The 27,604-nt window shown below is 31.4% G+C and overlaps 5 protein-coding genes across 16 annotated transcripts in view; 3 read left to right on the top strand and 2 right to left on the bottom strand.

Moving 5' to 3' along the window:
- Nucleotides 1–1,019, bottom strand: part of LOC111414968 (neural cadherin) — a 286,762-nt gene extending 285,743 nt beyond the window's left edge. For all 11 annotated transcript variants that reach the window (XM_071197078.1, XM_071197082.1, XM_071197080.1 and 8 more), the window contains exon 1: nt 51–1,019. In XM_071197078.1, the coding sequence (XP_071053179.1) occupies nt 51–405 (355 nt within the window). In that variant the 5' untranslated portion in view covers nt 406–1,019. The remainder of the gene's footprint in view (nt 1–50) is intronic.
- Nucleotides 1,020–3,327: 2,308 nt separating this feature from the next.
- Nucleotides 3,328–3,938, top strand: LOC111415039 (uncharacterized). Its single transcript, XM_023046534.2, has 2 exons — nt 3,328–3,615; nt 3,665–3,938. The coding sequence occupies exons 1-2, from the start codon at nt 3,485–3,487 to the stop codon at nt 3,885–3,887; spliced, it is 354 nt and encodes a 117-aa protein (XP_022902302.1). The 5' UTR covers nt 3,328–3,484; the 3' UTR covers nt 3,888–3,938.
- A 41-nt stretch (nt 3,939–3,979) lies between these two features.
- On the top strand, nt 3,980–5,761 carry LOC111415029 (cilia- and flagella-associated protein 20-like). Its single transcript, XM_023046523.2, has 3 exons — nt 3,980–4,104; nt 4,722–4,920; nt 4,991–5,761. Exons 1-3 carry the CDS (start codon nt 4,021–4,023, stop codon nt 5,662–5,664), a joined length of 957 nt encoding a protein of 318 aa, XP_022902291.2. The 5' UTR covers nt 3,980–4,020; the 3' UTR covers nt 5,665–5,761.
- A 242-nt stretch (nt 5,762–6,003) lies between these two features.
- On the top strand, nt 6,004–11,057 carry LOC111415020 (solute carrier family 25 member 44). Its single transcript, XM_023046515.2, has 5 exons — nt 6,004–6,491; nt 6,543–6,635; nt 6,689–6,873; nt 6,972–7,155; nt 7,204–11,057. Exons 1-5 carry the CDS (start codon nt 6,305–6,307, stop codon nt 7,521–7,523), a joined length of 969 nt encoding a protein of 322 aa, XP_022902283.1. The 5' UTR covers nt 6,004–6,304; the 3' UTR covers nt 7,524–11,057.
- A 1,115-nt stretch (nt 11,058–12,172) lies between these two features.
- On the bottom strand, nt 12,173–26,194 carry LOC111415033 (Signal transducer and transcription activator Stat92E). Of its 2 annotated transcripts, none has more exons than XM_023046525.2 (12): nt 25,943–26,194; nt 25,602–25,744; nt 25,369–25,542; nt 21,529–21,697; nt 21,385–21,466; nt 21,223–21,320; nt 20,778–21,166; nt 19,996–20,718; nt 19,817–19,941; nt 19,606–19,755; nt 16,971–17,121; nt 12,173–13,670 (listed from the first exon to the last, which is right to left on the bottom strand). In XM_023046525.2, the coding sequence occupies exons 2-12, from the start codon at nt 25,727–25,729 to the stop codon at nt 13,562–13,564; spliced, it is 2,298 nt and encodes a 765-aa protein (XP_022902293.1). In that variant the 5' UTR covers nt 25,730–25,744; nt 25,943–26,194; the 3' UTR covers nt 12,173–13,561. The 2 variants fall into 2 exon arrangements, with proteins under 2 accessions (XP_022902293.1, XP_022902294.1); XM_023046526.2 differs by lacking the exon at nt 12,173–13,670 and adding an exon at nt 15,654–16,629.
- Nucleotides 26,195–27,604: the final 1,410 nt, after the last annotated feature.

Genomic DNA, 27,604 nt, shown 5'->3' with positions numbered 1-27,604 from the left:
CCGATTTATACACAAGCAATGATGATTCATGAAATAATAAATAAACAAACCTGAAATTTCCGATGGATCAATTTTAAAGGTGACCATATTTTTTCGATCCAAAACGTATAATTGAAGTAGATGGGTGGTTGTGGAATGATTAGAATTTTCAGCCAAAATCATAAGATCGATAGGTCTATTGACCAAAGGTGTTAAATCGGAGATGGTCATCACCGAGCCGTCTTGAAGCATGGTAAAGAATTGATTAAATCCCGTTTCCATAAGTTTATAATTTGTGGTATCGTTCGTTTGGAACATTTTAACGCTATATCCTGGATGAGCATCGTGGGGAATCACCGAGACAGTTTCCGCTGAAACGGTTAATATACTGAAAGCCCAAAAGGCCAATATAAACAACTCCCTCATATTGTTTCTGTGAAACTTTGTGTTTGTTGTAAATTTTTGTTCGTTTTTATTAAGGGAGGTTGAATTCGGGCGAATTCTTTTTCCGCTACATGCAGAGGGCGAATAGGTTGAACGTCAACAAAGGTTGCGTGCGCCAATCGAGCCGGCGCACGAGCCAGAAAGACCCCAGACTATTCGGGTAGAGCACGCGATAATGTCCGGTAAAATCAATAAAACCCTCCGGAAGAGGATCCACATGTAAATAGAAAATCCGTACCGACCCGGATAATTTTTAATAAACACGACACCACCCTAAACAAAAAAGAAAACCAAAACGCACTTCAACACTTTAACTATTCAACAAAATAAAATTTAAGTAAAAACAAATTTTTTCAAAAACGAATTCCTTAGACGTCTCTAATTCTTTTTCTTAGAAATTTAGAAACACCGCGACACGACTTTTTTTTCCTTTCAAAAAATTCCAATTCGAATCGTCATTTCACACACGCAAAGAATTTGTCTGTGGGTTTTTTTTTCGTTTTCAGCAGTACGATTACGGTTTCAGCCGGTTCAGTCAGTCACTTCGCGACTACGCACTCCAGATACGGAAGCCCAACCTCTTCGGCGGCTTGATCTGTTGTGGTCCCGCGCATCGACGGCGTGCGCTTGGAACGACGGCGACGCCCGACGACGCCCGAAACTACGCTAAATATGGCGTCCGTATCACCCCTCTTTACCCCGGCATCTATCTAAAACGACGCCACAATTGCATAACTTTCGACGCTTCCAGAATGTATACTAATATTTTCACATAGATTACTTTTATATTTACAGGGTCCTAGTTAAACTTCAAAATTTTATTACATCAAATCGATTTATTATTATTATTAATTTCTTTGTTATAATACCTAGCAATTACACTTGATCTATTCAATCATAAGGTACCATTTAGTTACGTCATCTAGTGATTAATCAAGAAACAAAAGTTAGTGATTTAGTAGCTAAACAGCAATCTATTCAATTTGGGTTCATAGTCTTTTTCTGCAACGTTTCCAAAATGGGCAAGTCACATAAGGGAGTCATCCAACCTCATAGGAGACAAATAATAGGTGGCGAAGGGAAACGAAATGTTTTCAAAATTGTTTTAGAAGATGCATTCAAAAATTTAGATTGGAGAAATAAACATTCAGGGATGAAACATTGAGACTTACAACACACCTGTTAAAAAATGCAACTAATACGATGCAGAATTGATTCATGTTGCGGCTAGCCCTGAGAGATTAGATCCATAACGAAGAAGTGAGATGAAGAACGGCACAAATCTAAAATGGAGATGTGGCTAGGTTAAAGGAAGGTTGGTGGACGAAGAAAATTCTGGAAGGGCTATCGAAGGCGCATAAACGAGCAACGGGCCACAATAAGGAATACTGGAAATGTTTTGACGAGGCCTAAATTCAATAGTGGACAGAAAAGTTCCAAAACCTGATAAAGATCCTAAAGAGGTGACGTAAGTAAGATGTTTGAAAGAATGCTGCTGATCAAACTTTAGACATCTCTTATTCGCATAACACCAAATTACCAATTTGGCTTCAGAAAACCACATGGAACAATAGTACAGGTTCATAGAATTGTAGGAACTACGAGAGATGCAACAAAGAGTTATTGTACACGGAGATACCTCACAGGCGTTCGATAAGATATGGCACTTGTAAAGTTAAAAGAGCAGCCTCATCAATATTATCCTCTATTGTGGTCCTACCTGAATGAGAGGTTCTTTTTTATTTTGATAAAATGTGTGTCTTTAAGTCTTCAACCGGTACAAGCTGGAAATCAGCAGAGTAGTGAATGGTAATTTGCACACAATACCTTATCTCCTTTTTTATTTCAACACTGCCAAGACAAAACGCCATAAACACCAAAATGGTCATTTTTTACTTAGCTACTAAATTGGGGAGAGGAGCCGAGGGTGTGGAGATGGAGGAGGAGGTTAGAGGGTGTGTACATGTATTATATTACAGGAAAAAATATTGTAAACATAGTAAACAATAAAACGCTGAAATACTTAGCTGAATAGGACTTTTAAATCTGCATCCAACAATTAAAGCAGCATAACAGCAAAAAACATGAAAGTGCTACAATATTGGTTTATAGTTTGGCCAAACGCCTATTTGAATACGAATTTTTTTTTAATTCATATTGAATACTCCTCTCTTTTTCTTCGTTTTTCCTTCGTTTTGACATCTTCCAATTCTTATTAAATTTATGACATTTAGCCAAGTTGATTCAAATTCCTCTCGGGACACAGACAATTCCAAAAATACCTACACTATATAGGCATGTTGAACGATCTCTTCTAGACAATACCAAACACATTTTCTTTAAATGTAACAGATGGCAGACAATTATGGATTAATTGAAGCAACTGAAGTAAGAAAGAAACTAATGCCACAAAAATAGTAGAAGAGCAACGCTTTTCTAAACAACGTGTTGACGGAGAAGAAAGCGAGAATGTTGACTTTGATGCTAATATTGAGGTTTAATCTACCTTATTAATGAGAACCTGCTACAAGAGCCTCCCTACAATTGCGTAACTCACTATTGCTAACAGTTAATCCTTCGCAAGATGACAAGTAAAAGAAAATGACTCACAGTCGACCGCACATAGTACGAGGAAAGCGATGTATGGCCGGAGAGAAATCCCAAAACAACACGACATTTCGAAAGAGAGGGGTTACGGAGCAGAGGGGGAATCAAACCCAAAACTGAAATAACAATTTATATTAATATATTAACTATTTCTAATTTTTAAATCTTTTAGGATCGTCTTAGTTATTATTAAATATAGAAAATGAAATAAATATTTAATGAAGAAAAAATTTGGAAATTTCCCCTCAACTAATTTGCGAAAAAGAATTCCAACTATTCCATCGATTAGTCTGTATCTAATTTCGTAGTATTCTTTTATGTAACGCGATGTTATTTGGCTGACAATGAAATATTTCGTGGGTTACTTAGCAACGTACCGACCAAATAAAATTCTCTAAGTCAAAATTAATCAGTTGTTGAAAAACCGTTCGCTTCTAACTTACAACATTTAATAATGTCGCAACTGGAGCTTTCAGGAAGACCATCATCTATGGGTGGGGAAAAGAAGAAGAAAAAGACGTATTTTAAAATGACCAAATCGGATTCAAGCATTTTTGCTAGTTACACTCATTTAACTCTTGCATAGTAAGCATTTTTCCTTTAAAATTCAATTTAATCTTTATTCCTATCTTAGTAGGGTTGTTTGTCGAATAAGATATTTAAACGCTCGTAAAGAGCAAAGAAGACAGTTCATTAGCGAAGTGGCCGCTCAAGAAATGCTTCAAGCTTTAGCTTTAGACGGCGTTAGACTTCACAGAGAATTTTGCCAGTACATTTTTTCGAAACCAAGTGCAGAAGAAAAAATTACATTCACCGATAAAGAGGAACGAAGATTAATGAAAATTATGGATAGTTAGATTTATTTAAATCATGTAAGAATAGTGAATTAATAAACTGATTATATAATTTGACAAGAATTTAATTTAAATCAAATTTTAAACAAATTGACACCCATCAAAAAAATATTTCAATCTTTTTGGGTTGTGCGGAATGTTTGCGAACGCATTCCAAAGTGGTTTTATCACGGTTTTTTATAGTATCGGCTCTAGTCCATTAAATATTTGGGACAAACAAGTAAGTTTTTCAAATAAAAGTCAAATACAGTAAAATCTCGATATAAGGGATTAATATGGGCGAAAAAGTGTTTGTTATAGCCAAAAGTCTGTTAATTGAATCATTTGAATCAACACAACGTCTGGCAGCTATCTATACCGTTGTGTTAAGTTAATCAATGCTGAGTAATAATTAAAACGTCTCGTAGCCGTGCGTCTGAAGACGCACGGCTAAACCCGAAACTTTCCAGTTCTAGATCTAGTGTTAGTTCTAGTTTTAGTTCAATGAAAAATGTTATATCCGTTCTAACAAATTCCCTTGTATCGAGGTTTTACTCCAACTTACGAGACTAATTTTCAAGTTTATAATAAAGTATAAAATATAAAGTGTTGAAAACGTTAAAAAAATGATTATAATAAATATTTGATTTCGGTTGAAGAGGTGAGGGTGAAAAATTTGGGGAATACGGTCTGGTATCGATCTTTTTCGGGGGAATAGACGACTTTAATAATGCAAAAGGAGCATTTTCTACCTTTTAGTATTCCGGATGGTGTATGCCGGGAGACATTTTTCTCTCAATGCGCCCATTAATACTTCTTTTTACCAATGAATGAGATTTAAGAACATTTTTATTTCAGGTAAAAAATGGTCACATCAGACGTGTAGTCGACGATGAAGTCAAATCTCTAGTTCTAGAAATATCAGGAACCAACGTTGCAACAACTTACATAACATGCCCGATAAAACCAAGAGCCTCACTTGCGATCAGATTACCATTTTTAGTAATGATCGTCAAAAACATGAAGAAATATTTCAGTTTTGAGATACAAATCTTAGGTTTATTTATTATTTAATACCATTTATTTCTTTTTTTTCAATTTAAATCCAAATATCTATTAATTAACAGATGATAAGGATATGCATCGAAGATTTAGAGTGTCAAATTTTCAGTCGACGACGAAAGTTCGTCCCTTTTGCACGACGATGCCAATTGGATTAAGTTGTGGTTGGAATCAAATCCAATTTAATTTGGCCGATTTCACTCGCCGAGCTTATGGTACTCTTTACTTGGAAACGATGCGCATTCAAGTTCACGCAAACGTTCGCATCCGAAGGATATATTTCGCCGATCGTCTTTATAGCGAAGATGAAATGCCTTCTGAATACAGATTGTTCGTTCCGGTTGGTTCGAAGAAAGACGCGAAAGATAAAGCCACCGAAAAAGCTTCAGAAGCAGCTAAAGATAAACCTGCAGATGCTCCTGCTGAACCAACAGCGGCTCCACCAAGCCCAGCTGAACCAGCAAGTGAAGAGGTACAAGTTCAAGCGCAAGATTTAAGTGAAAAACCTGAAACGGCTACAACAGAACCACCTACAACCGATGGAGAAGGTGCAGCAGCTCCTGAACCTTCCGAAGCTGCACCTGAAGCTGCTCCAGCAGAGGGTGAAGCCCCAGCGGAAGCTCCAGCAGAGGGTGAAGCACCCGCAGAAGCTCCAGCAGAAGGAGAGGCTCCTGCGGAAGCTCCACCCGAAGGTGAAGCCCCAGCAGAAGCTCCAGCAGAGGGTGAAGCAGCTGCTTAAGGTGGAGAGTAGGTTTATTTTATAATTCAAAATGATTTTTTTTGAAGTAAATGAAAATATTAAATAGTTTTGAATAACAACTAAAAGTATTTCTTGTAATATTTATAAATAATGATCAAATAATTTTAAAGGTTGGATATGCAACTTATATTACAGCATAAATTTAAAATTTTATACATAAATCGCAATTTTTTATTTTAATAACTAAATACAACATAATTAAAATCCGACGATTAAATAATTATGAATATGCATTTAACATAATACTAACATAAAAATGTAAAATTAAAATATAATAAGATTTGTGGTATGTTGGCAACACTATTGTCTCCCTTGTGTCAATGTCAAAGTCCATAGTTATTCAAAAAATCTTCAAAGACAGATAAACATGTCGAAATTGCAATAAACACATGTGAAAAATGACGTAACGAAAATTTACAGTAAACTTATTGGAATTATTAATCGCAAAAAAAGGAACCGATTAAGCGAGCGAAAAAAAGTAATAATAATAAACGTCAATTGTAGGTATGTTCCGTAAGACGGAAGATGTAAACATTAACCTTTAATTAAAAAACGAGTACTTTCTTCGTCCCTTCAATACCCTTCGATTCGTTGCGTTGGTCCCCCGTTTAATTTTATTATGATGTCGACGATTGTTGAGTCCCCACCGCCACAATTCATCAAAAACATAGAATGGGATATGATGGACAAAACCAAGTTCTTCCCATTATCTATGTTGAGCTCATTTTCGGTACGTTGCGCTTTGTATCCTTTGAGTTTAATCAAAACGCGACTTCAAATACAGAAACATAATGTTGTTTATTCCGGTAAGTAGATAATTTAATTATTTTGAGGTTACATTTTATTTTTTTCCTTAGGCATGTTTGATGCTTACGGTAAGATTTTACGTTACGAGGGTTTTGCAGGATTATATAGAGGATTTTGGGTATCTTCAGTACAAATAGTTAGCGGTAAATCAAATTGATTCTTTTATGAGTGAATATTGATTATTATTTTTTTGTAGGTGTGTTTTATATTTCAACTTATGAAGGAGTACGTCATTTATTGGCTCAAAAACATGTTGATTCACGAGTAAGAGCTCTTATTGCTGGAGGTGTAGCTTCAATGGTGGGTCAAACCATTATCGTACCTTTCGATGTTTTAAGCCAACATTTAATGATGATGGGAATTAGTAGTAAAGGTGACAAGGTTAGTATATGTAAGTTTTTAAGTTTGTTTTTAATTTATTTATTGTTCCTGTCATTGAAAATTTGCCAATTATCTATTTATTTATCTAATTGGCTCAGATGGCTTTAAACACGTTGGGTATAAAAGACGTAGGTCAAGGTAAATTTACAATAACAATCGAGTTGGTTAAACAAATATTTCGCGTGGATGGATTCAGCGGATTTTATCGTGGTTATGTCGCCAGTTTAGCCGCTTATGTCCCAAATTCAGCCCTTTGGTGGGGTTTTTATCATTTATATCAAGGTAATAAAAGGATTAAGAAGGAAGCAATCATTTTAATTAATTTTTTAGATGAATTATATGCAATATTACCCACATGGGTGTCCCATTTATTAATTCAAACGGTTGCTGGTACTTTGGGTGGTTTTACAACAACAATAATAACAAATCCGTTAGATGTGGTGCGTGCTCGTCTTCAAGTGCAACGTTTAGGTTCGATGCGAAGTGCTTTGTCGGATTTATGGCACGAAGAGGGGTTCAGAATGTTTTCGAAAGGTTTGAGTGCAAGACTCATACAATCAGCTACGTTTAGCTTTAGTATAATTCTTGGTTACGAAACGATTAAACGTGTATCTGTTAATGATGAATATAAAAAGTATATTAGATGGTGATATCGATCTCTGTGTGTGAATGTGTATTTTTGTGTTAATTTGTTGGAAACAAAAAGAAAATGTTTTAAGTGATATTTATTTTATTTTTTAACTTTTTCAATTTGGCATATTTAAATATTTAATTACTATATTATAACTGTTGTTAAGTTTTATTCTTTTATTTTATTATTATTCAAGGACGGTAGAATCTAAGAGAACTACATCCCAAGAACAGCTTGATGACCCGTTCGTGACGTCACGCATGGGTAGGCAACTTCTATTTCACACTTTGAATTAGCAAATGCCTACTCTCCGTGCAAAAAGTCAGGCTCCTCACTTTAGAGATCGATATCTTCGCAAACGTTCGATAAAAAAAATTGCGACAAAGTTTGTTGTAATCACTGAACATTTCTACGTAACATATGTTGATTTGAAAATGTTTGGATCCACGATTTTCGTTTTATAGCGAGTTAAATGAAAAAACTTTGCAACTTTATCAACTTTGCGATTTTTTTTCTCGAAAACTATCGTACGAAAAAATTTTAATTTTGAATAGGTATTATATTTATATATATTTATAGGTATATATTTTTTCGATATTCCATACAATTTCGCGAAAAATCACGGTTTAGTAAGACGCCGTTATGTCGAAAACGGCTGGGTGGATTTCCTCGCGGATTTGACCAAAATATGCTAAATAATGTCGTTTGTTTCGTTATCAGTTTTTCAAAATTAGACCTCCCTAATTTTTTAAGAGCGATTTAATGGAATTACAAATTAAAGAGAAACAAGAAGTCCATTAAATTTCTCTTAAAAAATTATGACGACCGACAACCGATATTATTTGACATATTTTGGTAAAAACCGCGTTGAAATCCGCCAGGTCGTTTTCGAAATAACAGCATCCTACTAAACCGCGATTTTCCGCGAAACTACAGTGTGTCCCCAGATAGGTGAAACGACTCTTATAAAAGGTAAATTTTTTTAGATATTAATTGTCATTTTTTGTGGTTTAGCCCTGCTTGATTAAAAACTAATTTTGAAAAAGAAGTGAGCCTTGACAGTTAAAGAAAAACGCTTTTTGTGGCAGGTAAAGTACCTTTTCTGTTTACAGTACGTGAAAGTGTTACTAACAAGTTTTGTTCAGAATGAAAAACTATGGTCATATGCAAATTTTTGGAATGATTGGCCTACTTTGAAAAAATCCACATCAAACAATTTTGTTTTTAACAAAGACTGTCATGAAAAAACAAAATTGCTTTCCTGTCACTGTTAATCTGTCAAACTGTAATTTACTAAACTTAAACTGTTTTTTTAAATACAATGTTAACATTAGAGGAAAAAGTTGACGTGATTCAGTGTTATGGAACCGGGGAAAAACCGATAAATATGGTTATTGCTTTATTTAGTGAAAAATTTCCAAATACTGGAATTAAAAGAAGTACTTGGCGTTTAATCAAAAGATTTCTTACAGCGGAAAGTATTCACTCTAAGAAAAAAAAATTATGATGAAACTGATTAACTGTTTTCTTTTGTGGGCGAACACACACTTAATTTTTTGCGAACATTTCAAGAACGGTTTGTTTATTTCTCCCGAATAATTTGAATCCCAAAACAAAAAATCCTAATAAAGTACTATTGACAAAAATAATAAACAATTTATCAAAATAGGTCGATGATTCCGAAAATTTGTATATGGCCATAACATTTCATTCTGAATAGAATATCTTAGTAACATTAATAGAAAAGGTACTATACCTGACACACAAGAAGTTTTCGCTTCAGTGTCAACACACCCTTGTTTTTTAAAATTTGAAAATATGCTCATAATTAGTCTTTAACCAAGCAGGGCTGAACCCCAAAAGATGACAATTAATATAGAAACAAATTTATATTTTATAAGAGTCGTTTCACCTATCCGAGACACACTGTATATGGAATATCGACAAAAATAAAATATGCTCCACATTAAGAGCACATCGGTTTACCACCAGTTCAAATTTGATTTTTTTTTCGTCAATATCCAAATTAACATGTGATACGCAGAAATGTTCACTGATTACAATAAACTTTACCGTAACCCAACCCGAATGTTTCTAGTTCCAGGTTTAGTGTTAGTTTTGCTGCTAGAACTTACACTAAACCGGGTATAGCCGCACTTCTCTTAAGACGACTAAACCCGAAACTTTCTAGTTCTAGGTCTAGTGTTAGTTCTAATTTTAAATTTGATTCAGTGCTATATTACTGTATATTATTGTTTTATTGAACTAACACGCGTGCGAATCGTAATCGATTTAAAAATTCAAAAATTATTAAAAATCCCTAAGATTTTCATAAAGATCAGGAAATTTTAACCTAATTTGATGTATCACACTCTATATCTATCATAAAGTTCACTTTTAAAAGCATAAAACCATAATTGCTTAGTGTTTTGTTTTCGGCCATCTTGATTTTACAGAAACAAAGATATCTCTGGTGTTATACCATTTGGATATGTCGAGTTTGTACTCATTTTACACGTTTTTTAGTTATCTTTCGTAATATTTACGAATCACCAATTTTCGGCCATCTTGGATTTTATAAAAAATTAAAAATCAAAATATCTCACAATGTTTTATAACAAAATACGTCGCCGGTTATATTCATTGCAAAAAATTGTTCATAAAGATTGAAAATTTTTAATTTTTTTTAATAAAACCATCATTTATTTAACTTTTCATAAAAATCGAAAAGAATAAGAGTTTTGTAAAGATCAGAAAATTCTAACCTAATTTGATGTATCACACCCTATATTTATCATTAAATTCACGATTATATGCATAAATGACACAATTTATTAGTGTTTTGTTTTCGGCCATCTTGTTTTTATAAAAATAGATGTATCTTGGGTATTATAACACCTAAATATGCCGAGTTTGGACTCATTTTACACATTGTTTAATTATCTACCGTAATATTTATGAATCACTAATTTTCGATTCACTAAGCCCGGAATTAGAAACATTCGGGTTTAGCCGTCTTAAGAGACGTGCGGCTAAACCCAAATGTTTCTAGTTTTAGGTGTAGTGTTAGTTTTAGTGTTAGAACTAAGCCAGAATGTATCTTTTGAGATACATTCTAGTGTGATCTAAATCTAGTGTTAATTCTACTTTGAATTGGCATTCAGGGCTAGAACTAAAAACATTTGGGTTATTAACAACTAATTGGTATGATGTATTGGTTCTGATATTTTCTGGATTTTAAAAGAACAAAGGATGTAGCAGTCATTTTAAATTCTACCATCCTAGATTATTACCAATTATTTTTTTAGATAGTTTAATTTCGTTGTGATTTATTAAATTAATAATATTGCTACCTCTAAGTAAATAAATATATATATTATTAGAAAATTTGTTGAAATTCCAAAAATAAATTGGAATTGTATTTGAGTTCCGATTAGTTTTAATTAATATATTAGGGGGGAAAGTTTGTTCTCGTTATTAAATTTTGTTATACAGGGTGATCGAATAAAAATGAACTAACGAATTGAAAGAAATAAATTTTTTCAAATAATAACTCTTATTTTGAGTATTAAAAGTTTTAATCAACATATCCATTAAATTTTGCAACGCATTTGGTATGGTATTAATAAATAGCAAACACCTAATACAAGGATTTTGACCCTTTAGCTATCACACGATGAAGAGCTAAATTGAAGATAACAATTAAAACCATTACAGCTTAGCAAATCTATCTTTGCCATTGAAATGAGATGGGCGACCAACGATCTGGCAACGTTGCTCACTTCGCTTCTATTTTCCTCGTCTCTCTTCACGTTGAGAATTGGAGAGTAGGGTTTTTACGATTTATACCTCAATAAGAGTACGACTTATTTATCTTGGTATTTCTCTTGTTTAGAGATTCTTTAGCAAAGGAGATGTTTTCCAGAAAATTTAAAAGATTAATAAAACTGCTTGGTGTGAATTAAAATGGTTTTAATTGACTAATAATATCTCTAGAACACTTAAGCAAGGTAAAAGAATCGATGATATTTACTATAATGTTTTTTGAAGGTGTTTCTAAGATGTCAAAAAATAGAAAAAACTTGTTGGTGTGTGTCAAAATGGCTCAAATTGATTGAAGAGATAATTTTATGACTTATAACATCACATTTTATCAGTTATTTACGAATTGCCATATTAAACTGTGATTCATTAATCTTGAAAAGTGTTTGTGGAGTGAGCTTGGAATTAAATAAATCGGTGATGACATCTCTATCTTCCAGAGTGTTGTGAGGGCAACTTGTATATTTTTCCTAACACATAAATCTTACACAAGATTTTCGGCGCCTCGTTGCAATTTTTTTGCCCAATGGTTTTTTCCTGTTAAGATATTTTGAAAGTTGGAACTATTTGTTGCAGTAACTTTATGGGGTTCCCCTCGTCTTGAAACTCGCTTAAGGCCAGAGTTAAATGATTTTACTTGCTGAAATCACACTAATATTAGTAAATAGCCCCCCAAGGAGTACTTCAAATGATCTATAAGATGAGAAGATTTCGGTTTAAACCATTTTTTGAGAGTTAGGCAACCAAATATACATAGTATAATGTTCGGTAGCCTAATACATACATCTAGTCTATAATAATAAGAAAATATTATTAGATAAACAAAGGTGTAAATAAATAAATCAATTTTATTTATAACTATTTTATTTATTTTTTTTTATTTTAACGGTAAAACAATTATAATATTACAATAAAAAAGAAAAAAAATATTAGAAGAAAACGATTTATACTTGACTATTTAAGCGAAAGCTTTCTCTCTAAACATTCGAAATCCTAATAAGACCTAATACACGTTTTTTTTTTCTAATTAAGTCTCTAAAGATTCGAACGCCGAAATATTTTACATATAATTAATGATAATAAAAACTATGATAGAGAATATTACAGTAATTTTTTTTCTATATAAAAAAGAAGAAAATTGCTACAAAATTTTGTGATGAGACTTTAATAGCTTATTACTTTTTAATAACAAATAATTTTATTATTAATATAACAAGCTGTGTGATTGCACTAATTTATTACTTAATATTGCGGTGACAAGTCAAAATGTTATTTATTAATTTGTAAATATATTTTTCGTTTATTTAATTTTTCAAAACGTAACACATAGAGATCATTTGTGTATCTCTTAACAAGATTGTCTAATGATTAAAATTACAATTTCTTGAAAAAGAAAAATAATAATAACATGGTTAAAAATTATAAACAATGAGCAAATAATAATGATAAAAACAGAAAAAATCGTGCCTTTTTATCATTCAATTAATATTTTTTTGATAAGTACAAGTCTAAAAATATCGATTTTTTGAACTCTATTTTATGTATAAAGTAAACCTACAAATCTAGTAAAAATATATTAGATTATATCTCTTCTTTTCTCTTCATATTTTTAAATTTATATTAAATTTACAAATTCATATATTTATTACACTACTGATTTTGTTTTTTTTTTGTTTTTTCAGGTATACAATTTTCAAATTATTTTTTTTTTCTTAAAATGGCACAGATTTATTAAAATAAAAATAAAAAGAATTTTAAAAGTAAAGACACCAATAAAAACAGTCAATCAATTCAACATGCAACTTCAAACAACATTTAAAATTGAAAATAAAAATTTAAAACCCTTAAATAACAATTTTTTTTGTTATTTTGTAAGAGGGTGTACATTAAAAAGAAAATAGTTGATTTATGTGTTTTTACTCTACATTTATATTTGCACGTATCTCTTTAAGTGCATTAGACTCCATCAAGAAAAAGAACAACAATTAAACAATATCGAACAATTCAGGTAACACATATCTTCAATTTCACTCATGTTCAAAATAACCAATATCAATTTAAAGAAAAAAATGTTTTTTTTAACAATTAATTAAAATCGTTTAAAAGGAAGCACAATAAAAACATATGGCACAAAGTCTTTTTTTAGTTTTGGTTATTTTGGACTGAGTATTTACTTTTAAAATAAAATATTTCAATAAAAGTTAAAGAGTTGGATCGGGATCGGAGAAATTCTCTTTACGGCGTTATAAACATATCCTGGTATTCCTCAAGTTCAGGCATATAACTGTCGTAACTGTGGACGGACGGCTGCGAGGCCGGCCCCATCATGGAATCCCCGGCGTAACTGAAGCAGACATAAACAAGACATAACATACTGCAACACAGACCTAACCAATAAAATAAATAAAAAAAAAAGAAAATAAAACCAAAAAGAGGTAATAATTCCATTTCTTTTGAGACTAAAACATTATTATTAACAAAAAATTTATTAATGTATGAGTAAAGCGAATGGATGAAAAAAGAAGACTTGTTGCAAGATGTCTTGGCTATGTCTGTTTGCAGCATGCTCGGTAAAATCAAAATTATAAGTATAAAATAGTATTTAAAAATATAAACAAAAAAGACGAAACGAATCTAAAAATTAAAACGTAAAAAGATGGATGCAAAAAATATTAAAGTTTATAGTTGATTTTTTAAATATTTTGTAATATAATAAAGCCAAGGCGCTACTTCAATTACGTTTTATCTTTAAGAGTTTCAATTGTAGCGCCTTGGATTTCAGCGACCTTGGCTATAATCTTTTATTTCTTGCCAGTGATTAATAATATATATTTGCGATTTGTACCAATTAAGAAAGCAAAGCCGAGGTCGCTTGCGGCCGAGGCGAAACATTGATGCATTTTATAGTTAAGAACTTCCATTATAACGCCTTGTCTGCACGCAACCTCGGTTAAATCTTGAATTATTAACCCAGATATTGCCACTGTCCTGTTAAAAGCGTGACTGTAGTTTGCTTAGTTGTATTGAAGTATGTTTGAACGTGGATTTGAATGACAAGTACAATTATATAGAATAGTATGGAAAAGACTTTTAGCTTAACGAGATACTGGAAGAATTTGATGATTAAGTTCCAGACGAAATAACAAAATACTAATACACTCTAAACAACTTACCAGATAGTTAGTTACAGGCAAAAGTGAAAGTTCTGCATATACGTGATGAAAGAGATGAGTGAGAAAGTGAAGATGAATTTTCTTTGTAGTCATTTTTAGAAAAGAATGAAAGAGATCGTTTTAATAAGAGAAAGAAAAAATATAACTGGGCCAAACGGAATATAACCCAAAATCTTGCAGACTACATAGAATGGAATGGACCAAAAAAACAATGTACACCTCTGGAAGCATTCTCTGTGTAGGCAACACTTATACAATATTGCGAAACAGAACCGGAAACATAACTGAAGATGAAATTCGATGATTTTCAGGAATTCTATTGTTAAGAGTTTCCATACATCTAATTGAGACGAACAGCTGTACCAAACATAATTGCTGCTATTGTAAAAATGGAAGGACAAAAAAGTTCGAAACATAAGTCTGGGAATTCAGAAAAGATGTAAGAAGACCCAACCCAGAGACCAACCCAAGATCCATGACGAACAATTGTACCAAAAATCAACATCACTTTATTTGTGAATACCAAGATTTCAATCAATTTCAAAGATACAAATCGAAAATGTGAAATTACCTTCATAACGCAGAATTTGTATTGTTATGACAATCGCAAAATTCACCAAAATGATAGGTTCGCACCCTTTCTGAAGATTTAAACAAAGAAATTCATATATCTGGCCCCATTTAAAGAAGTTCACAGTCTTGACGTATCTATATTTTGCCATATTTTGGCCAGAATGGATCTAAACGTTTCATAAAAGGCAAACCAATTAGATGGGGGTACAAATTACGGACCGAAATTACAAGATTTTGGACTTGGGGCGAATATTGTTCTATAATTTGCACAATCCCTTTAAAATTTTGTTTTATTTCGTTTATATTTATTAAAAAATCAACTATAAACAATTTAAAACACACACAAATATAACACAAATTGCACATTTTTCGAATGTCTTTAAACATATAGTATACATTATTTGCTCATGTTTAGGGGGTTAACATCAATATTAACTTGACACTCAAAGGCGATTTCATGCAAGACAAGACAACATTGCAAGTAAAATAAAACCATTAATGCACCTCGAACGAAATAAATAAAATATGTTTATAATTTTTTGTTCTCTTTTAAAGTAACCGTAATAAATAAAAAATATATATTCAATTTAAAAAAGTTTATTCTTAAAATAAAAAAATTTACAATAATGATAATATATTATTACGTGTCTAAAAAAATTATAAATATAAAATTGTGAAAAAAGATCTTTTTATCTTAGTTTCACTTATTTAATTCTAATAAAATTAAATCTTCAAATAAATTTGTCAATTGAACGTTAAAGCTCGATTAAAATTCATCATTTAAAATTCAACAAATAATTTTTTTATTAATAATTGGTTAATATTAATCGAAATTGATTAATACAAGCACTTTTCGATAAAAAAAACCAGCAACAACACAGCAACATTTTCAAGTCTTGCACAATTAAAAAAAAATGTAAAACACTTATGAACACTATGTTTTAAACTTTAAATATCTTAAACGTTAAATGCCTTAGTCAAAAAGTTATCATAATAATTTCGATTTTGTTATTCGAATTTTTAGATAATAATTAAGATTTATGTAAGTACTCAAAGTGATGTGCAATAAAGAAATTAAAACAAACAAAATACTTCACAATCACAGATCATTTAAAATTTAAATTAATTTTTATTTAATCACCATCTACTACAACAAAGTTATTATTTTATTATTATTTTATTTTAATTGCACATTAATTTTTTTTAGTTTTATTTTACCCTGCTGTCCTTTAAATTCAAATTAATTCGATTTAAATGTTTTTAATACTGAGTGATAAAAATACGTATCTCCAAAATTTCGTAAAAACATTACACAATTTCTTTTTAAATTTTAATAAACGTAATTAAAAAAAAGTTTACGTATAAAAATACAAGCACTCGTTCACAACAATGAGACGAGACAATCACTTATTTAAAAGACAAAAAAAAGAAAAATCTTTAATTGTAGCACTGTACTCCAAAGTTTTTTTTTATCATAGTATTTTATATTTTTATATGAGAGAAAGAGACGAAGTTGAAGATTTTTTTTAGTAGTAATTACTACCCGGACTATCATACCTGCAGAACCAAAAAAAAAGATTCCGGTGTAAAATTACTTTTTGAAATTTGCGAAATTTGGGATAAATATGAAAATAGCAATCTGCAATATGTACAAAATGATTTTTTTCTTTTCTATATTTGATTCCCATTAAGCTCCCCCGACAAATATAAAAAAAACAGCCCGTGGAATTAGTAACTTTACACATCACAAATTGCTGAAATTATAAATCAATTAAGAAACTTTTTAATAAAAGAAAAAATTTAATAAAAACACTTCAAAATCAATAAAGTTGCTTAATCGATTTTTTTAGTAGATACAACACACCTATAAAATCGAAATACAACCAAAAAAATCTTACCTGCTCACCACCGAAGGGGTGTCCCTAGAAGGATCTGGCGATTGCATAAAAGAGTGTTGGGGCGTGTTTTGGTATCCAGTGTACATGGGAGGTACCTGCGTTATTAATGAAGGTTTTACGTAACCATTTGTAGACGAAACTTGATGATTATCTGATGGAAATAAAAACAAAGTTAAATAAAGAAATGTAATATGTATAGTAATCAAAATAAGGATAAATAATTATTTATGTGTCAAGGCCACGAAGCGTTATCGTTGATTGGCAACTGAGATGATTTTAGCCAAGGCAGATTGCGCCCGAGGCGCTACAATTGAAGTATCCAATTCTAACTATAACCTGAGCAACCTCACTTAAGATGCGGTAACCAACCCATTTCCCGGTTTTAAGGAAATAAAGTTGAACGTTGCCCAGAAACCATACCTTTCACGTTTCTTTAAGTAGTCATAAGACTGATAATATGTATTTTCTATGCTAAACTGTCAATGAATTGACAACTTTCAACGTTTTCAAATTAGACAAGTGGTCTGGCTACTTTTAACGCGGACTATATATTATTATTTTAATTACACAAAAAAACTATTGTGATTTTTAATTTCAAATCAAAGTTTCATCTAAAACTATCAAACACAAGATTTCGAAACGATCAATTCATAATTTCAAATTGACATAAAGCGGCATATTAGAACGTTGCCTAAAACGACAAGTTCAAATTGTTGAATTGTCATTTTTAACATCAAATCAAAGTTTCATCTAAATCGTTAAATTCAAACTTTTATTTCGAACCACAAATGTCAAATTCCAAGATATTTAAAACGTCAAAATCAAGCTTTCGAAGTGATTAATTCATAATTTCAAATTGATGTAAAGCGGTAAATTCGAAATTTAAGAACGTTGCCTAAAGCGACAAGTTCAAATTGTTGAATTGTCATTTTTAACTTCAAATCAAAGTTTCATCTACATAAATCGTTAAATTCAAACTTTTATTTCGAACCTTAAACGTCAAATTCTAAGATATTTAAAACGTTCAAAACAAGATTTCGAAGCGATTAGTTCATAATTTCAAATTGACATAAAGCGACATATTAGAAATTTTAGAACGTTGCCTAAAGCGACAACTTCAAATTGTTGAATTGTCATTTTTAACTTCAAATCAAAGTTTCATCTAAATCGTTAAATTCAAACTTTCATTTCACACCTTAAACATCAAATTCCAGGATATTTAAAACGTCAAAATCAAGATTTCGAAGTGATTAGTTCATAATTTCAAATTGACGTAAAGCGGCATATTAGAAATTTTAGAACGTTGCCTAAAGCGATAAGTTCAAATTGTTGAATTGTCATTTTTAAGTTTAAATCAAAGTTTCATCTAAATCGTTAAATTTAAACATTAATTTTGAAACGTAAACGTCAAATTCCAAGATATTTATAACGTCAAAATCAAGCTTTCGAAGCGATTAATTCATAATTTCAAATTGACAAAATTCTAATTGACATATTAGAAATTTTAGAACGTTGCCTAAAGCGACAAGTTCAAATTGTTGAATTGTCATTTTTAACTTTAAATCAAAGTTTCATCTAAATCGTTAAATTCAAACTCTCATTTCGCACCTCAAACGTCAAATTCCAAGATATTTAAAACGTCAAAAACAAGATTTCGAAGCGATCAATTCATAATTTCAAATTGATGTAAAGCGGCAAATTCGAAATTTAAGAACGTTGCCTAAAGCGACAAGTTCAAATTGTTGAAATGTCATTTTTAACTTCAAATCAAAGTTTCATCTAAATCGTTAAATTCAAACTTCCATTTCGCACCTTAAACGTCAAATTCCAGGATATTTAAAACGTCAAAAACAAGATTTCGAAGCGATTAGTTCATAATTTCAAATTGACATAAAGCGGCATATTAGAAATTTTAGAACGTTGCCTAAAGCGACAACTTCAAATTGTTGAATTGTCATTTTTAACTTCAAATCAAAGTTTCATCTAAATCGTTAAATTCAAACTTTTATTTCGAACCTCAAACGTCAAATTCCAAGATATTTAAAACGTCAAAAACAAGATTTCGAAGCGATCAATTCATAATTTCAAATTGACATAAAGCGGCATATTGAAAATTTAAGAACGTTGCCTAAAACGACAAGTTCAAATTGTTGAATAAATTGTCAATTTTAACTTCAAATCAAAGTTTCATCTAAATCGTTAAATTCAAACATTCATTTCGAACGTCAAACGTCAAATTCCAAGATATTTAAAACGTCAAAAACAAGATTTCGAAGCGAATTCATAATTTCAAATTGATGTAAAGCGGTAAATTGGAAATTTAAGAACGTTGCCTAAAGCGACAAGTTCAAACTTCAATGTCATTAATCTTTAATGTCATTACTGCTCAATTGATCAAAGAGAAAGAAATCTTTTCATAGAGACTGAGGATTTTACTCTTATATCTGCTATACCAATGATAAAATCAAAGCGAGAACACAGTTTTGATTTTAACACAGAGCCATAGTGAGCAAGACATATCCAAGGTCCCCATAAAATGAGCAGCAGTAACCCAAATGAAATCAGTTAAAGAAGTGTAAGTGAAAATGTATTAAATGTAATACTTTGGTAATACTTTTCTGTAATAATAACTTACCAGGAGTATAATATTTCATAAAAGCGGTTTCCTTGCAAATGTTTGGGTGCAAAAAGCTAAGGTGTTGAAGATCTTTTATCCGATCAGCCAAAGATCGAATCGCAAAATCTTTTGATGTGAATGGTTGAATCATAAAAACTTCAGAATTTTCTACAAAATGAAAACTGAACTTTAACAAACTTTATTTTGATATTATTTTGAAAATCATTACCTGAAACCCAAGCAATAGTAACTCCTCCTAATTCACTATCAGAAAATCTTAACAAAAACGTTCCAGATGTTAACCTCTGCAACATATCTTCAGCATCCTTTTTACGAACAAATCCCAAAATAAGCCTAACAAAAATAAAAATAAATTAATAATAAAAAATAAAATTAATTTTTTATTACCCTTCAACCCAAGGTCCTTTAAGATGTTCCCTTGTCAATTTCATAACAGCATAAAACCATTCCCAAAATGTAAAGTTCCTCTCGCTTAGAGGTTCTTTACAAAATTGGGACCAAGACAATAGCTGATTATTATCGGTAAACGAACCGCGGAAAGCTTTATCCGCCAAAAAGCGTAAATTATCTTCGTTTAGAGATCGTCCAGTCGTCGATCTGAACTTTAACGATAACATTTCTGCGACTTTATTCCACGGTACTTTATCCGGAACGGCAAATGGTGGACGTCCGGGTTCAGAAAACGCGTTATCCCACGTAACAGTAGCCCAAGCGTGCGGTTCTTGATTCCCGTGAACAATTACAACCACCGGAAGAGATAACGTCCACACTTGGAACATTAATTCACCGCCGCCGACGCTAAATTGCGATTGGAAAAACAACGAGAATTTCTCGTCCATGACGCTTTCAGTACCCTTCTTTTCAGCACGTTTTATTTTCTTTAATTGCATATTCCGGAAGCTTACCGACAATTGCCTGCTAGCCTGTTGATATTCCATAGTTCCAGTGTTGTTTAAAATTTCTCCGCTTGCTTCGCCATTTTTCGCTAATTTATCGCTTTTTAATAAAACGTTAGCTTGGGATTCTGATATTATTGTGACTTTTACTTGAGGGGGAGTCATGTTTACATTTAATTTTCCACCAACTAATAAACGTACTGTTGATGTAAATCTATTAAAAAAAATATAAATATAATAACTATAGGATTTTTAAATTTTTTAAATACTTACCGCGTATTTGTTTTCATAACTTGCGGTGGTTGTTTCTCAATAATAAAAGTAGATGTAACCAAAGCGCTTAAAATTTGTGTTACTTCACTGAGTAACTGAGGAAGCATATCAGCACCTCCTGGTGACTCCAAATTCAATTTTTGTTTTAATCTTTCAATATCTTTTAAATGTTGACGAGTAATCCAAATATTTTCGGCTAAACATTCGCACCATTCTTGAATGGTATCTAAATTTCCATTAAAAACTGCGCCGTTTCCCGCCAATTGTTGTTCCCTTTTCCAGCGGATTAATTCATCGTCCAATACCATCGATTGAACTTTTGAAAGTAATTGAACCGTTTTCTTTAAATCGTCTATTAAAGCCATTCGAACTTGTACCAAATGTGCAATCTACGTCAACAAATTATTTGTAAATGTTATCATTTTTTGTAAATGTTTACAAGTACCTTTTCGCTTAATTGCATTTCCATGTTGGTTTTTCTCAATTGAAGCTGTTGTAAATGACTTGAAACGGGTTGTTGACTTTGATGTTCTTGAATTTGAGCTAAAAAAATAATTAAATTAAACGTGTATGTTTAAAATAAGAAAAAAAAATAAATAAAACGAACCATTAATTTTTGTACATTCATGATAATGTAAAGCAAAAGCTTCTTGTTCGCTTTCCATCGATCGTACTTTTTCGCCAGTTTCCTAAAATAAATATTAAAAAAGTATTAAATCGAATACTTTTTTTTTTAATGGAATTAATTTACCTGCGTTTTGTGTCGTAAAACATCTAGTTGTTGTAATATTTCAACCCCTGAATTTGACATTAACATGTGCGGAAGCCCGCCAGACGTGTCTCCATTAGCTCTCATGACAATTTGATTTTCAGTTTGTAAGCAACGGCGAATGTAATTGAATAACATCATAGGGTTTGAACTTGAAATACGATAAGTTTTAAGATAAGATATATTCTCACATAACAAATACAAAAAGAATGCAATTTGTTTTGTAATTTTCTAAGAATTTATTTTCTAATACTTTAAGCTGTATGACGTTGTATATACAGGTGACTCTCAACCTATACACGTAAACTTTTATCATTACAAATAATCTGGAGACGCACGGCTAAACCCGAACGTTTCTAGTTCCAGGTCTAGTGTTAATTCTAGTTTTCGCTAAATAAAAATATACCACAATCTAAATAACAATTAAATCTAGAACTAACACTAGATCTAGAACTAGAAACATTCGGATTTAGCCGCACGTCTCTCAAGACGGCTAAACCCGAATGATTCTAGTTCTAGGTCTTGTGTTAGTTCTAGTGCTAATGTAAAACTAGAACTAACACACGTCTAACGACGCACGACTAAACCCGAAACTTTCTAGTTCTAGGTCTAGTGTTAGTTCTAGTTTTAATTGTTATTCAGCGCCAGTTTGTAGCATATTTTTATTGAATTAACAGTAGAACTAGAAAGTTTCAAATTTAGCCGCTTTAAAAGACACACGGTTAAACCCGAATATTTTTAGTTTGAATTTATTTTATTTAATTCGAAAAATAAACCACAAAAAACCAAGTAAATTTTTTAATTTTTTTCGTTATCAACTCCGTTTTAATTTAACACAGTGTTCTTTGTCGTTGGTTTTTTCGTTTTGTGGTTTTGGTGAATGACCTGATAGTGAAAGGAAATATATTGAGGTTTCTGTATTGAATTACTCCCTTTCTTTTTTAAATAATTGAATATTTAAAATGACAAATTTAAATGTACGCACTCCGTTTCAAAGAAAAATTTTAATTGTCTCATTTTACCTTACATTATTATGTTACTAATGCAAGTATAATTGTTTTTGAAAAATGAGTAACACGGAATTTTAATTAATGCTATGTTTAAAAATTGAATTAGATTTGATTTATGTTGGAGATAACTTATATACTAAAGGTCAGAATAATATGGATAATCTAGTAATTAATTAGTGTTATCTACAAAATAAAAGAAGACATCTTAAATATGTGTTCAAAAAATGTTTATATAATTTGTGTTTATATCAAATTTAAATTCTATTTATTCAGTTCTTGTGATAAAAAAAAGTTATTAATATATTATTATTATTATTAATTCTATTAAGACTTCTATGAAATCTAATGTAATACTTATTTTTGTTGATTTTCTTCGAAATATAAGTCGAAAACGATTTATTTTTACAACACGTATTTTTAAAACTGTGGCATTTTATCTGATACTATATTAATAATATTTTATTATAATTATTGCTGCTAGGGTGAGAGGAGCGGCTCCTCTCCTCACGGAAAGAACCGGCTCCAAGGTCTCGTTCTTTTATGTTGGCAGGTGTCAAAAGAGCTGTACCGAAAATTTTGTGTCTTAGCCGGCCTCTGGCAACGCAATTACGCAGTATATGTTCAGCCGTTTCTGATTTGTCGTTGCAAAGTTTGATCCTCAGCTTGTGCAATGTGAAAGAGGTGGTATTTTAGGGGCGCATGGTCAGTCAGAAAAGCTGAGGCATAAAACCTCTTTGGTTTTGTTTTGCGACAGAGTAATCATGCTCTTCGCTTATCTGTGTCCTGGAAGTTCTTTCCAGCGTAAGGCTACCTCCGATACCACCCAACTGTTGATTACTTGTTTTAGGTGGCTTTTTTGTAGTCCACAACCGGGTTGGGGTCCAATTAACGGTGTTTTCGCTGCTATATAGTAGTATATAGCCTTGACAGCAATGCAGCAATAAGATTTCAAGGAGTGTCTTTCATATAACTTTTTGTTCAAAACTCCTTCTCTTCCAAGTTATAGCCCTCTAAAGTGAAGGGAAAAAATCTGCAAATTTCTTATCTTTTGATATTTTACAACTAACAAATTAGTTTGATCACAAAAAAATAAAATAATGCTGAGATCAATTTGACATAACTTCATTTCTCTAACTAAACTAACAATTTTAAGAGAAAATGCCAAGAGACAAAAAAGTTGAGTATTAAATCAAGTTTTTAAATAGAAAAATGTGGACGCATTAGAAAGTTCTGATGCAAAATATTGTAGGGGTTGATTTTCCCATTGTAATAACCTTTTAGGATTACAAAAATCGTCAAAAGGTGTCATTTTATTAGCAACAGTTATCTGCCAAATTTCATTCTTCTAAATTCCTCCATAGTGGATTTATTAAATAAAAACAATTTTTTTTCCCTAATTTTAAAGGGCTCTATCTCGGCGGGGAAGTGGTTTTGAACAAAAAGTTATATGAAGCCCCCCTTAATTTTTGCTGTAAAATCACCCCTTGAAATCTTTCGCATCAATTTAGAAATAGCCTGTATATAGCATTAGTCTTCTTTAGTAATGACTCTCCTACTAGTATCTAATCCTTCTCAAACAGTAATTAGTCATGTGCCAGAAGAGTTTACTCCTCTGTAAAAAGAAACTTGGCTTCCACACGCAGTATCTAGTTAGCAGTGTTCAAGCTTGCATAAAGGGGGGTCCAGTCTTGTATTGACTTAGTCCTCTATCAAGGACAATTTGGTCTTTTGCAAGTACTGCCAACTCTGTCTGCTTTTCATCTGGATTTTTGCCCAGAAATCTTCATCTAGTGGAACACATATTCTCAAGGTGGCAACACATCACTTATAATATGCAAATAACCCCAATTGGATTAGATGGCAGCCACCCAGCTCATCTTTTGAGATTCAATTTCTTCTACTTCACTGTATAGATTACAATGTTGTGACAGTTCCATATTTTAGAGCTAGTACCGCGTATCAGATTTTATGAGTCACATTGATGACATAGCAATTTGATTATTTATATGTTAATAAATAAACTGCATTATAAAATTACCCACACAATACATAATTATTTTATGTACTAAAAAGATGACTAATAAAACACGCAACAAAAATTTTCCTCTCATATAGTTGTAAAAACTCATATCTTTGTAAAAAAAAATATTGTAATGACGCTATTTTTACGCGTACTTTAGTAATCTAAATCTTATCTTAGCTTATAAAACTAATTGAAGCAGCTTAACTGAAATATGTATTAAAATGCTTGGAAGGCGATGAACCTGGGTGGACAAGAATTTGATGTTGCACAATGAGGTAGTTACCATGGTTACAACGGTTTTAACCGCTCGAAATTGTCAAATAAAAATTTAACCTCAAAATTTTAATAGATTATTTTAACTATTTTTTGCATTAATAAAACATGTACAACATAATTCAAAATCGGAATTAATTGTGTTGCAGAAACTTTACAATTTAGTCTATTACTCTAGAATCATAGATCTGTATTAATTTTGAGGTTAAATCTGTCAAAGGGAAATGACACATAACCTATCAAAATTCTTTTAATTAAATTACAATATTAAAAAATTAAGATTAAAATCATTTTTTTATAAATACTTAAAGTGTTGAATTAAATAAAAAGCAATTTCCTTAAAACACGCCCCATAAAATAAACACAATCTCCTGTAATTACATCCTGATAAAATGAATATGTCTATAAGATAACCTCTTATCATCAAGATGCAGATATGAGTCATGTATGTGTGAAGTTCAAAATAAACATGTAATCTTAAAATAAGGGGCATATAAGTTAAAAACTTAAATTTACCTGTATCGTAACTGCAAGAATCTGGCAGCATCACTCAATTTAATTCTGGTCAAGAAAAACTCTGGGTTAGTGAATGAATTAGCTTTCGTCTCGATTTCATTGAACAATGAAGTAATTGTATTGGCAACATATTGCTCGTGTTGGGGATTGTCACCAATAATTTCTGTATCAATTCTAAAAAAAGTTATATTTTTTTATTAAAAATATTTTTTAAGTTTTTAATTGGATCTTACAAAAATTTTTCTTCAATCCATGCAGCTAAAGTATGTCTTATCTCAATAGGAAAATGTTCCCCATATATAGACCGTATCTGCTGTAAACAATTTTCAGGCAACTGTTGTGCCTGGGCCCATAGTGCCATTCTGAATCGTTTAACCTAAACAAAATGAAGAAAAAATAGTAATATTTAAAGGTGAGAATATGTAAACGCGCATTAAAAAACATTATAAATTTTTACAAGGTCATGTAGTCGTAAGGGCATGCGTTACGCGGTGATAGCGGCCAAACAAAAAATGATATATTTATAAGATTGGGTTTTTTTGTTTTCATGTTGTTACAGGGTCGCGGTTTTTACCTGAATTCGTTTATCTTATTTTTCTTTCTGGCGTGGACTTAAACGGTGAGGCGCAGGCCGGGAGATCTTTATCCCACGTTGTGCATGTGAAAAATTAAACGGCTTCGAAACCGCGGAAACTAACGCACAACAACTTCCACCACACTAGACAGTGAACAAACGTTTATCCTCGGGGTCTTTACGAAAACCTACGACGACCGCGCGACGACACCAACATCACAACGTCAAGCCACCATGTCAAGTAAATGGCTTATCACGTGATCGCTTTGTGCGCACTCACCTGCGTAGAAAGCGATCTGGTTGAAAATAAAAATTTTCTTTAATATTCCAGAAAAAATCACAACTTTTTTTTATAAACACCATTATTAGTTCTTTGCAGCTAAATAAAAAGGAAAAAATTATTATAATTAAGCTTAGTATACATTTCTTGGTATTTTTTTTGTAGATTTCTTAGAAATTTTCAAACTTGTAATATCAGCAGTTTGCATCAATCCCTAGACAACATTTTTTTGTAGAAAGCTATCTAGTTGAAAATAAAATTGTTTTCTGAAAAATATTACTTAACATTTTTTTTACTATTAATAATTTTTCATTTTCCACTGATTTTGCTAGAAAATAAAATGGAACAAAGAACAAATTAAGGGTTGAAATAAAACATTAGCAACTTCTTAGAATTTTTTTCTTGAATTCTTAGAAAGTTTTAATTAAAATATTATGTAAAAATGATTTCCTGAAAGCTTGTGATATAACTCTTTCTCCTATGAGTCCCTTAATGAACATCTCCATGTAATCACCAACAATCTCTCTAGCAGCTCTTTCCATCACTTTGATGTCTTGTCAAGCTGACTGTTTAAAAAGTTTATCATTTATATCTCAATAAACACAATTTCTTCTAATTTTACTTCTGACAGATGAAAAATTATCTTGCAAATATACTTAAAACATTGTTTCTCCTTAGCTAAGACTTTCCAAACTGTTTTATTAGTCCTAAATTTATGTGTAAAGGTGGCAATGGAACGTTTTTCGTGACTTCTTACACAGAATGTTCTCTTTTTAAACTATATCCAGATTTTCATATTCTTCCTTTATTTATACAGAATGAGCAACAAACCAAGATTAATAAATGTTATCATAGTGTAAGAGAACGGCCCTTAATCTTTAATTAGCCTCTACTCATTCCTTTTTCTTCTTAATCAAACCAGCAAATCTGAGCAATATACTAAATCATCTGGTTGCTTGAAAAATTGAGAATGTCTCGTTTTTTCGCCTACATTCTAATAAAATTCCAAGCAGGGAGTTATAAAATTCTTTGACCAAAATTGTTCGACCTGTAAAAACCAAATATTGGTACAATATAACCTCAAATCATCTCTTATAACCTCAAAATGACTTGTTTTTAATTTCAACCCATTTCGAATAAAAAATGTTCTATATTAACCTAATTTGAAACTAAATGATGATAAAAAAGTTCATTTAAGAAGCTGTTCGTCCAAAAAACTTAAAATTTTGCATAAGATAACCTCAAACACAGATTAACAATAACCTAAAATACAAATTTAGTTGGATTTAGCTATTTTGTGCCTCAAACTTCTTCTCAACTTACAACAAAAGTTTCTCAGCTCCATATCATATTCCAAACAATACTTTGTTAACAAAATATTA

This window comes from Onthophagus taurus, chromosome 6 (assembly GCF_036711975.1).
Source record: "Onthophagus taurus isolate NC chromosome 6, IU_Otau_3.0, whole genome shotgun sequence".
NCBI lineage: Eukaryota > Metazoa > Arthropoda > Insecta > Coleoptera > Scarabaeidae > Onthophagus > Onthophagus taurus.
Note: the sequence above shows the minus strand (reverse complement) of the source record. Positions and strands in the feature narration are given on the sequence as shown.

Bases quoted from the DNA above. Each gene is read 5' to 3' on its own strand.
- LOC111415039 (XM_023046534.2), top strand. From the start codon at position 3,485: ATGTCGCAACTGGAGCTTTCAGGAAGACCATCATCTATGGGTGGGGAA. The intron at 3,616-3,664 runs GTAAGCATTTTT...TTCCTATCTTAG, and splicing joins ACTCATTTAACTCTTGCATA to TAGGGTTGTTTGTCGAATAA.
- LOC111415029 (XM_023046523.2), top strand. From the start codon at position 4,021: ATGTTTGCGAACGCATTCCAAAGTGGTTTTATCACGGTTTTTTATAGT. The intron at 4,105-4,721 runs GTAAGTTTTTCA...TTTTTATTTCAG, and splicing joins TAAATATTTGGGACAAACAA to GTAAAAAATGGTCACATCAG. The intron at 4,921-4,990 runs GTTTATTTATTA...ATTAATTAACAG, and splicing joins TTTTGAGATACAAATCTTAG to ATGATAAGGATATGCATCGA.
- LOC111415020 (XM_023046515.2), top strand. From the start codon at position 6,305: ATGATGTCGACGATTGTTGAGTCCCCACCGCCACAATTCATCAAAAAC. The intron at 6,636-6,688 runs GTAAATCAAATT...ATTTTTTTGTAG, and splicing joins TTCAGTACAAATAGTTAGCG to GTGTGTTTTATATTTCAACT. The intron at 6,874-6,971 runs GTTAGTATATGT...TAATTGGCTCAG, and splicing joins TTAGTAGTAAAGGTGACAAG to ATGGCTTTAAACACGTTGGG.
- LOC111415033 (XM_023046525.2), bottom strand. From the start codon at position 25,729: ATGGCACTATGGGCCCAGGCACAACAGTTGCCTGAAAATTGTTTACAG. The intron at 25,543-25,601 runs GTAAGATCCAAT...AACTTTTTTTAG, and splicing joins TGGATTGAAGAAAAATTTTT to AATTGATACAGAAATTATTG. The intron at 21,698-25,368 runs GTAAATTTAAGT...TCGTATTTCAAG, and splicing joins TTCTTGCAGTTACGATACAG to TTCAAACCCTATGATGTTAT.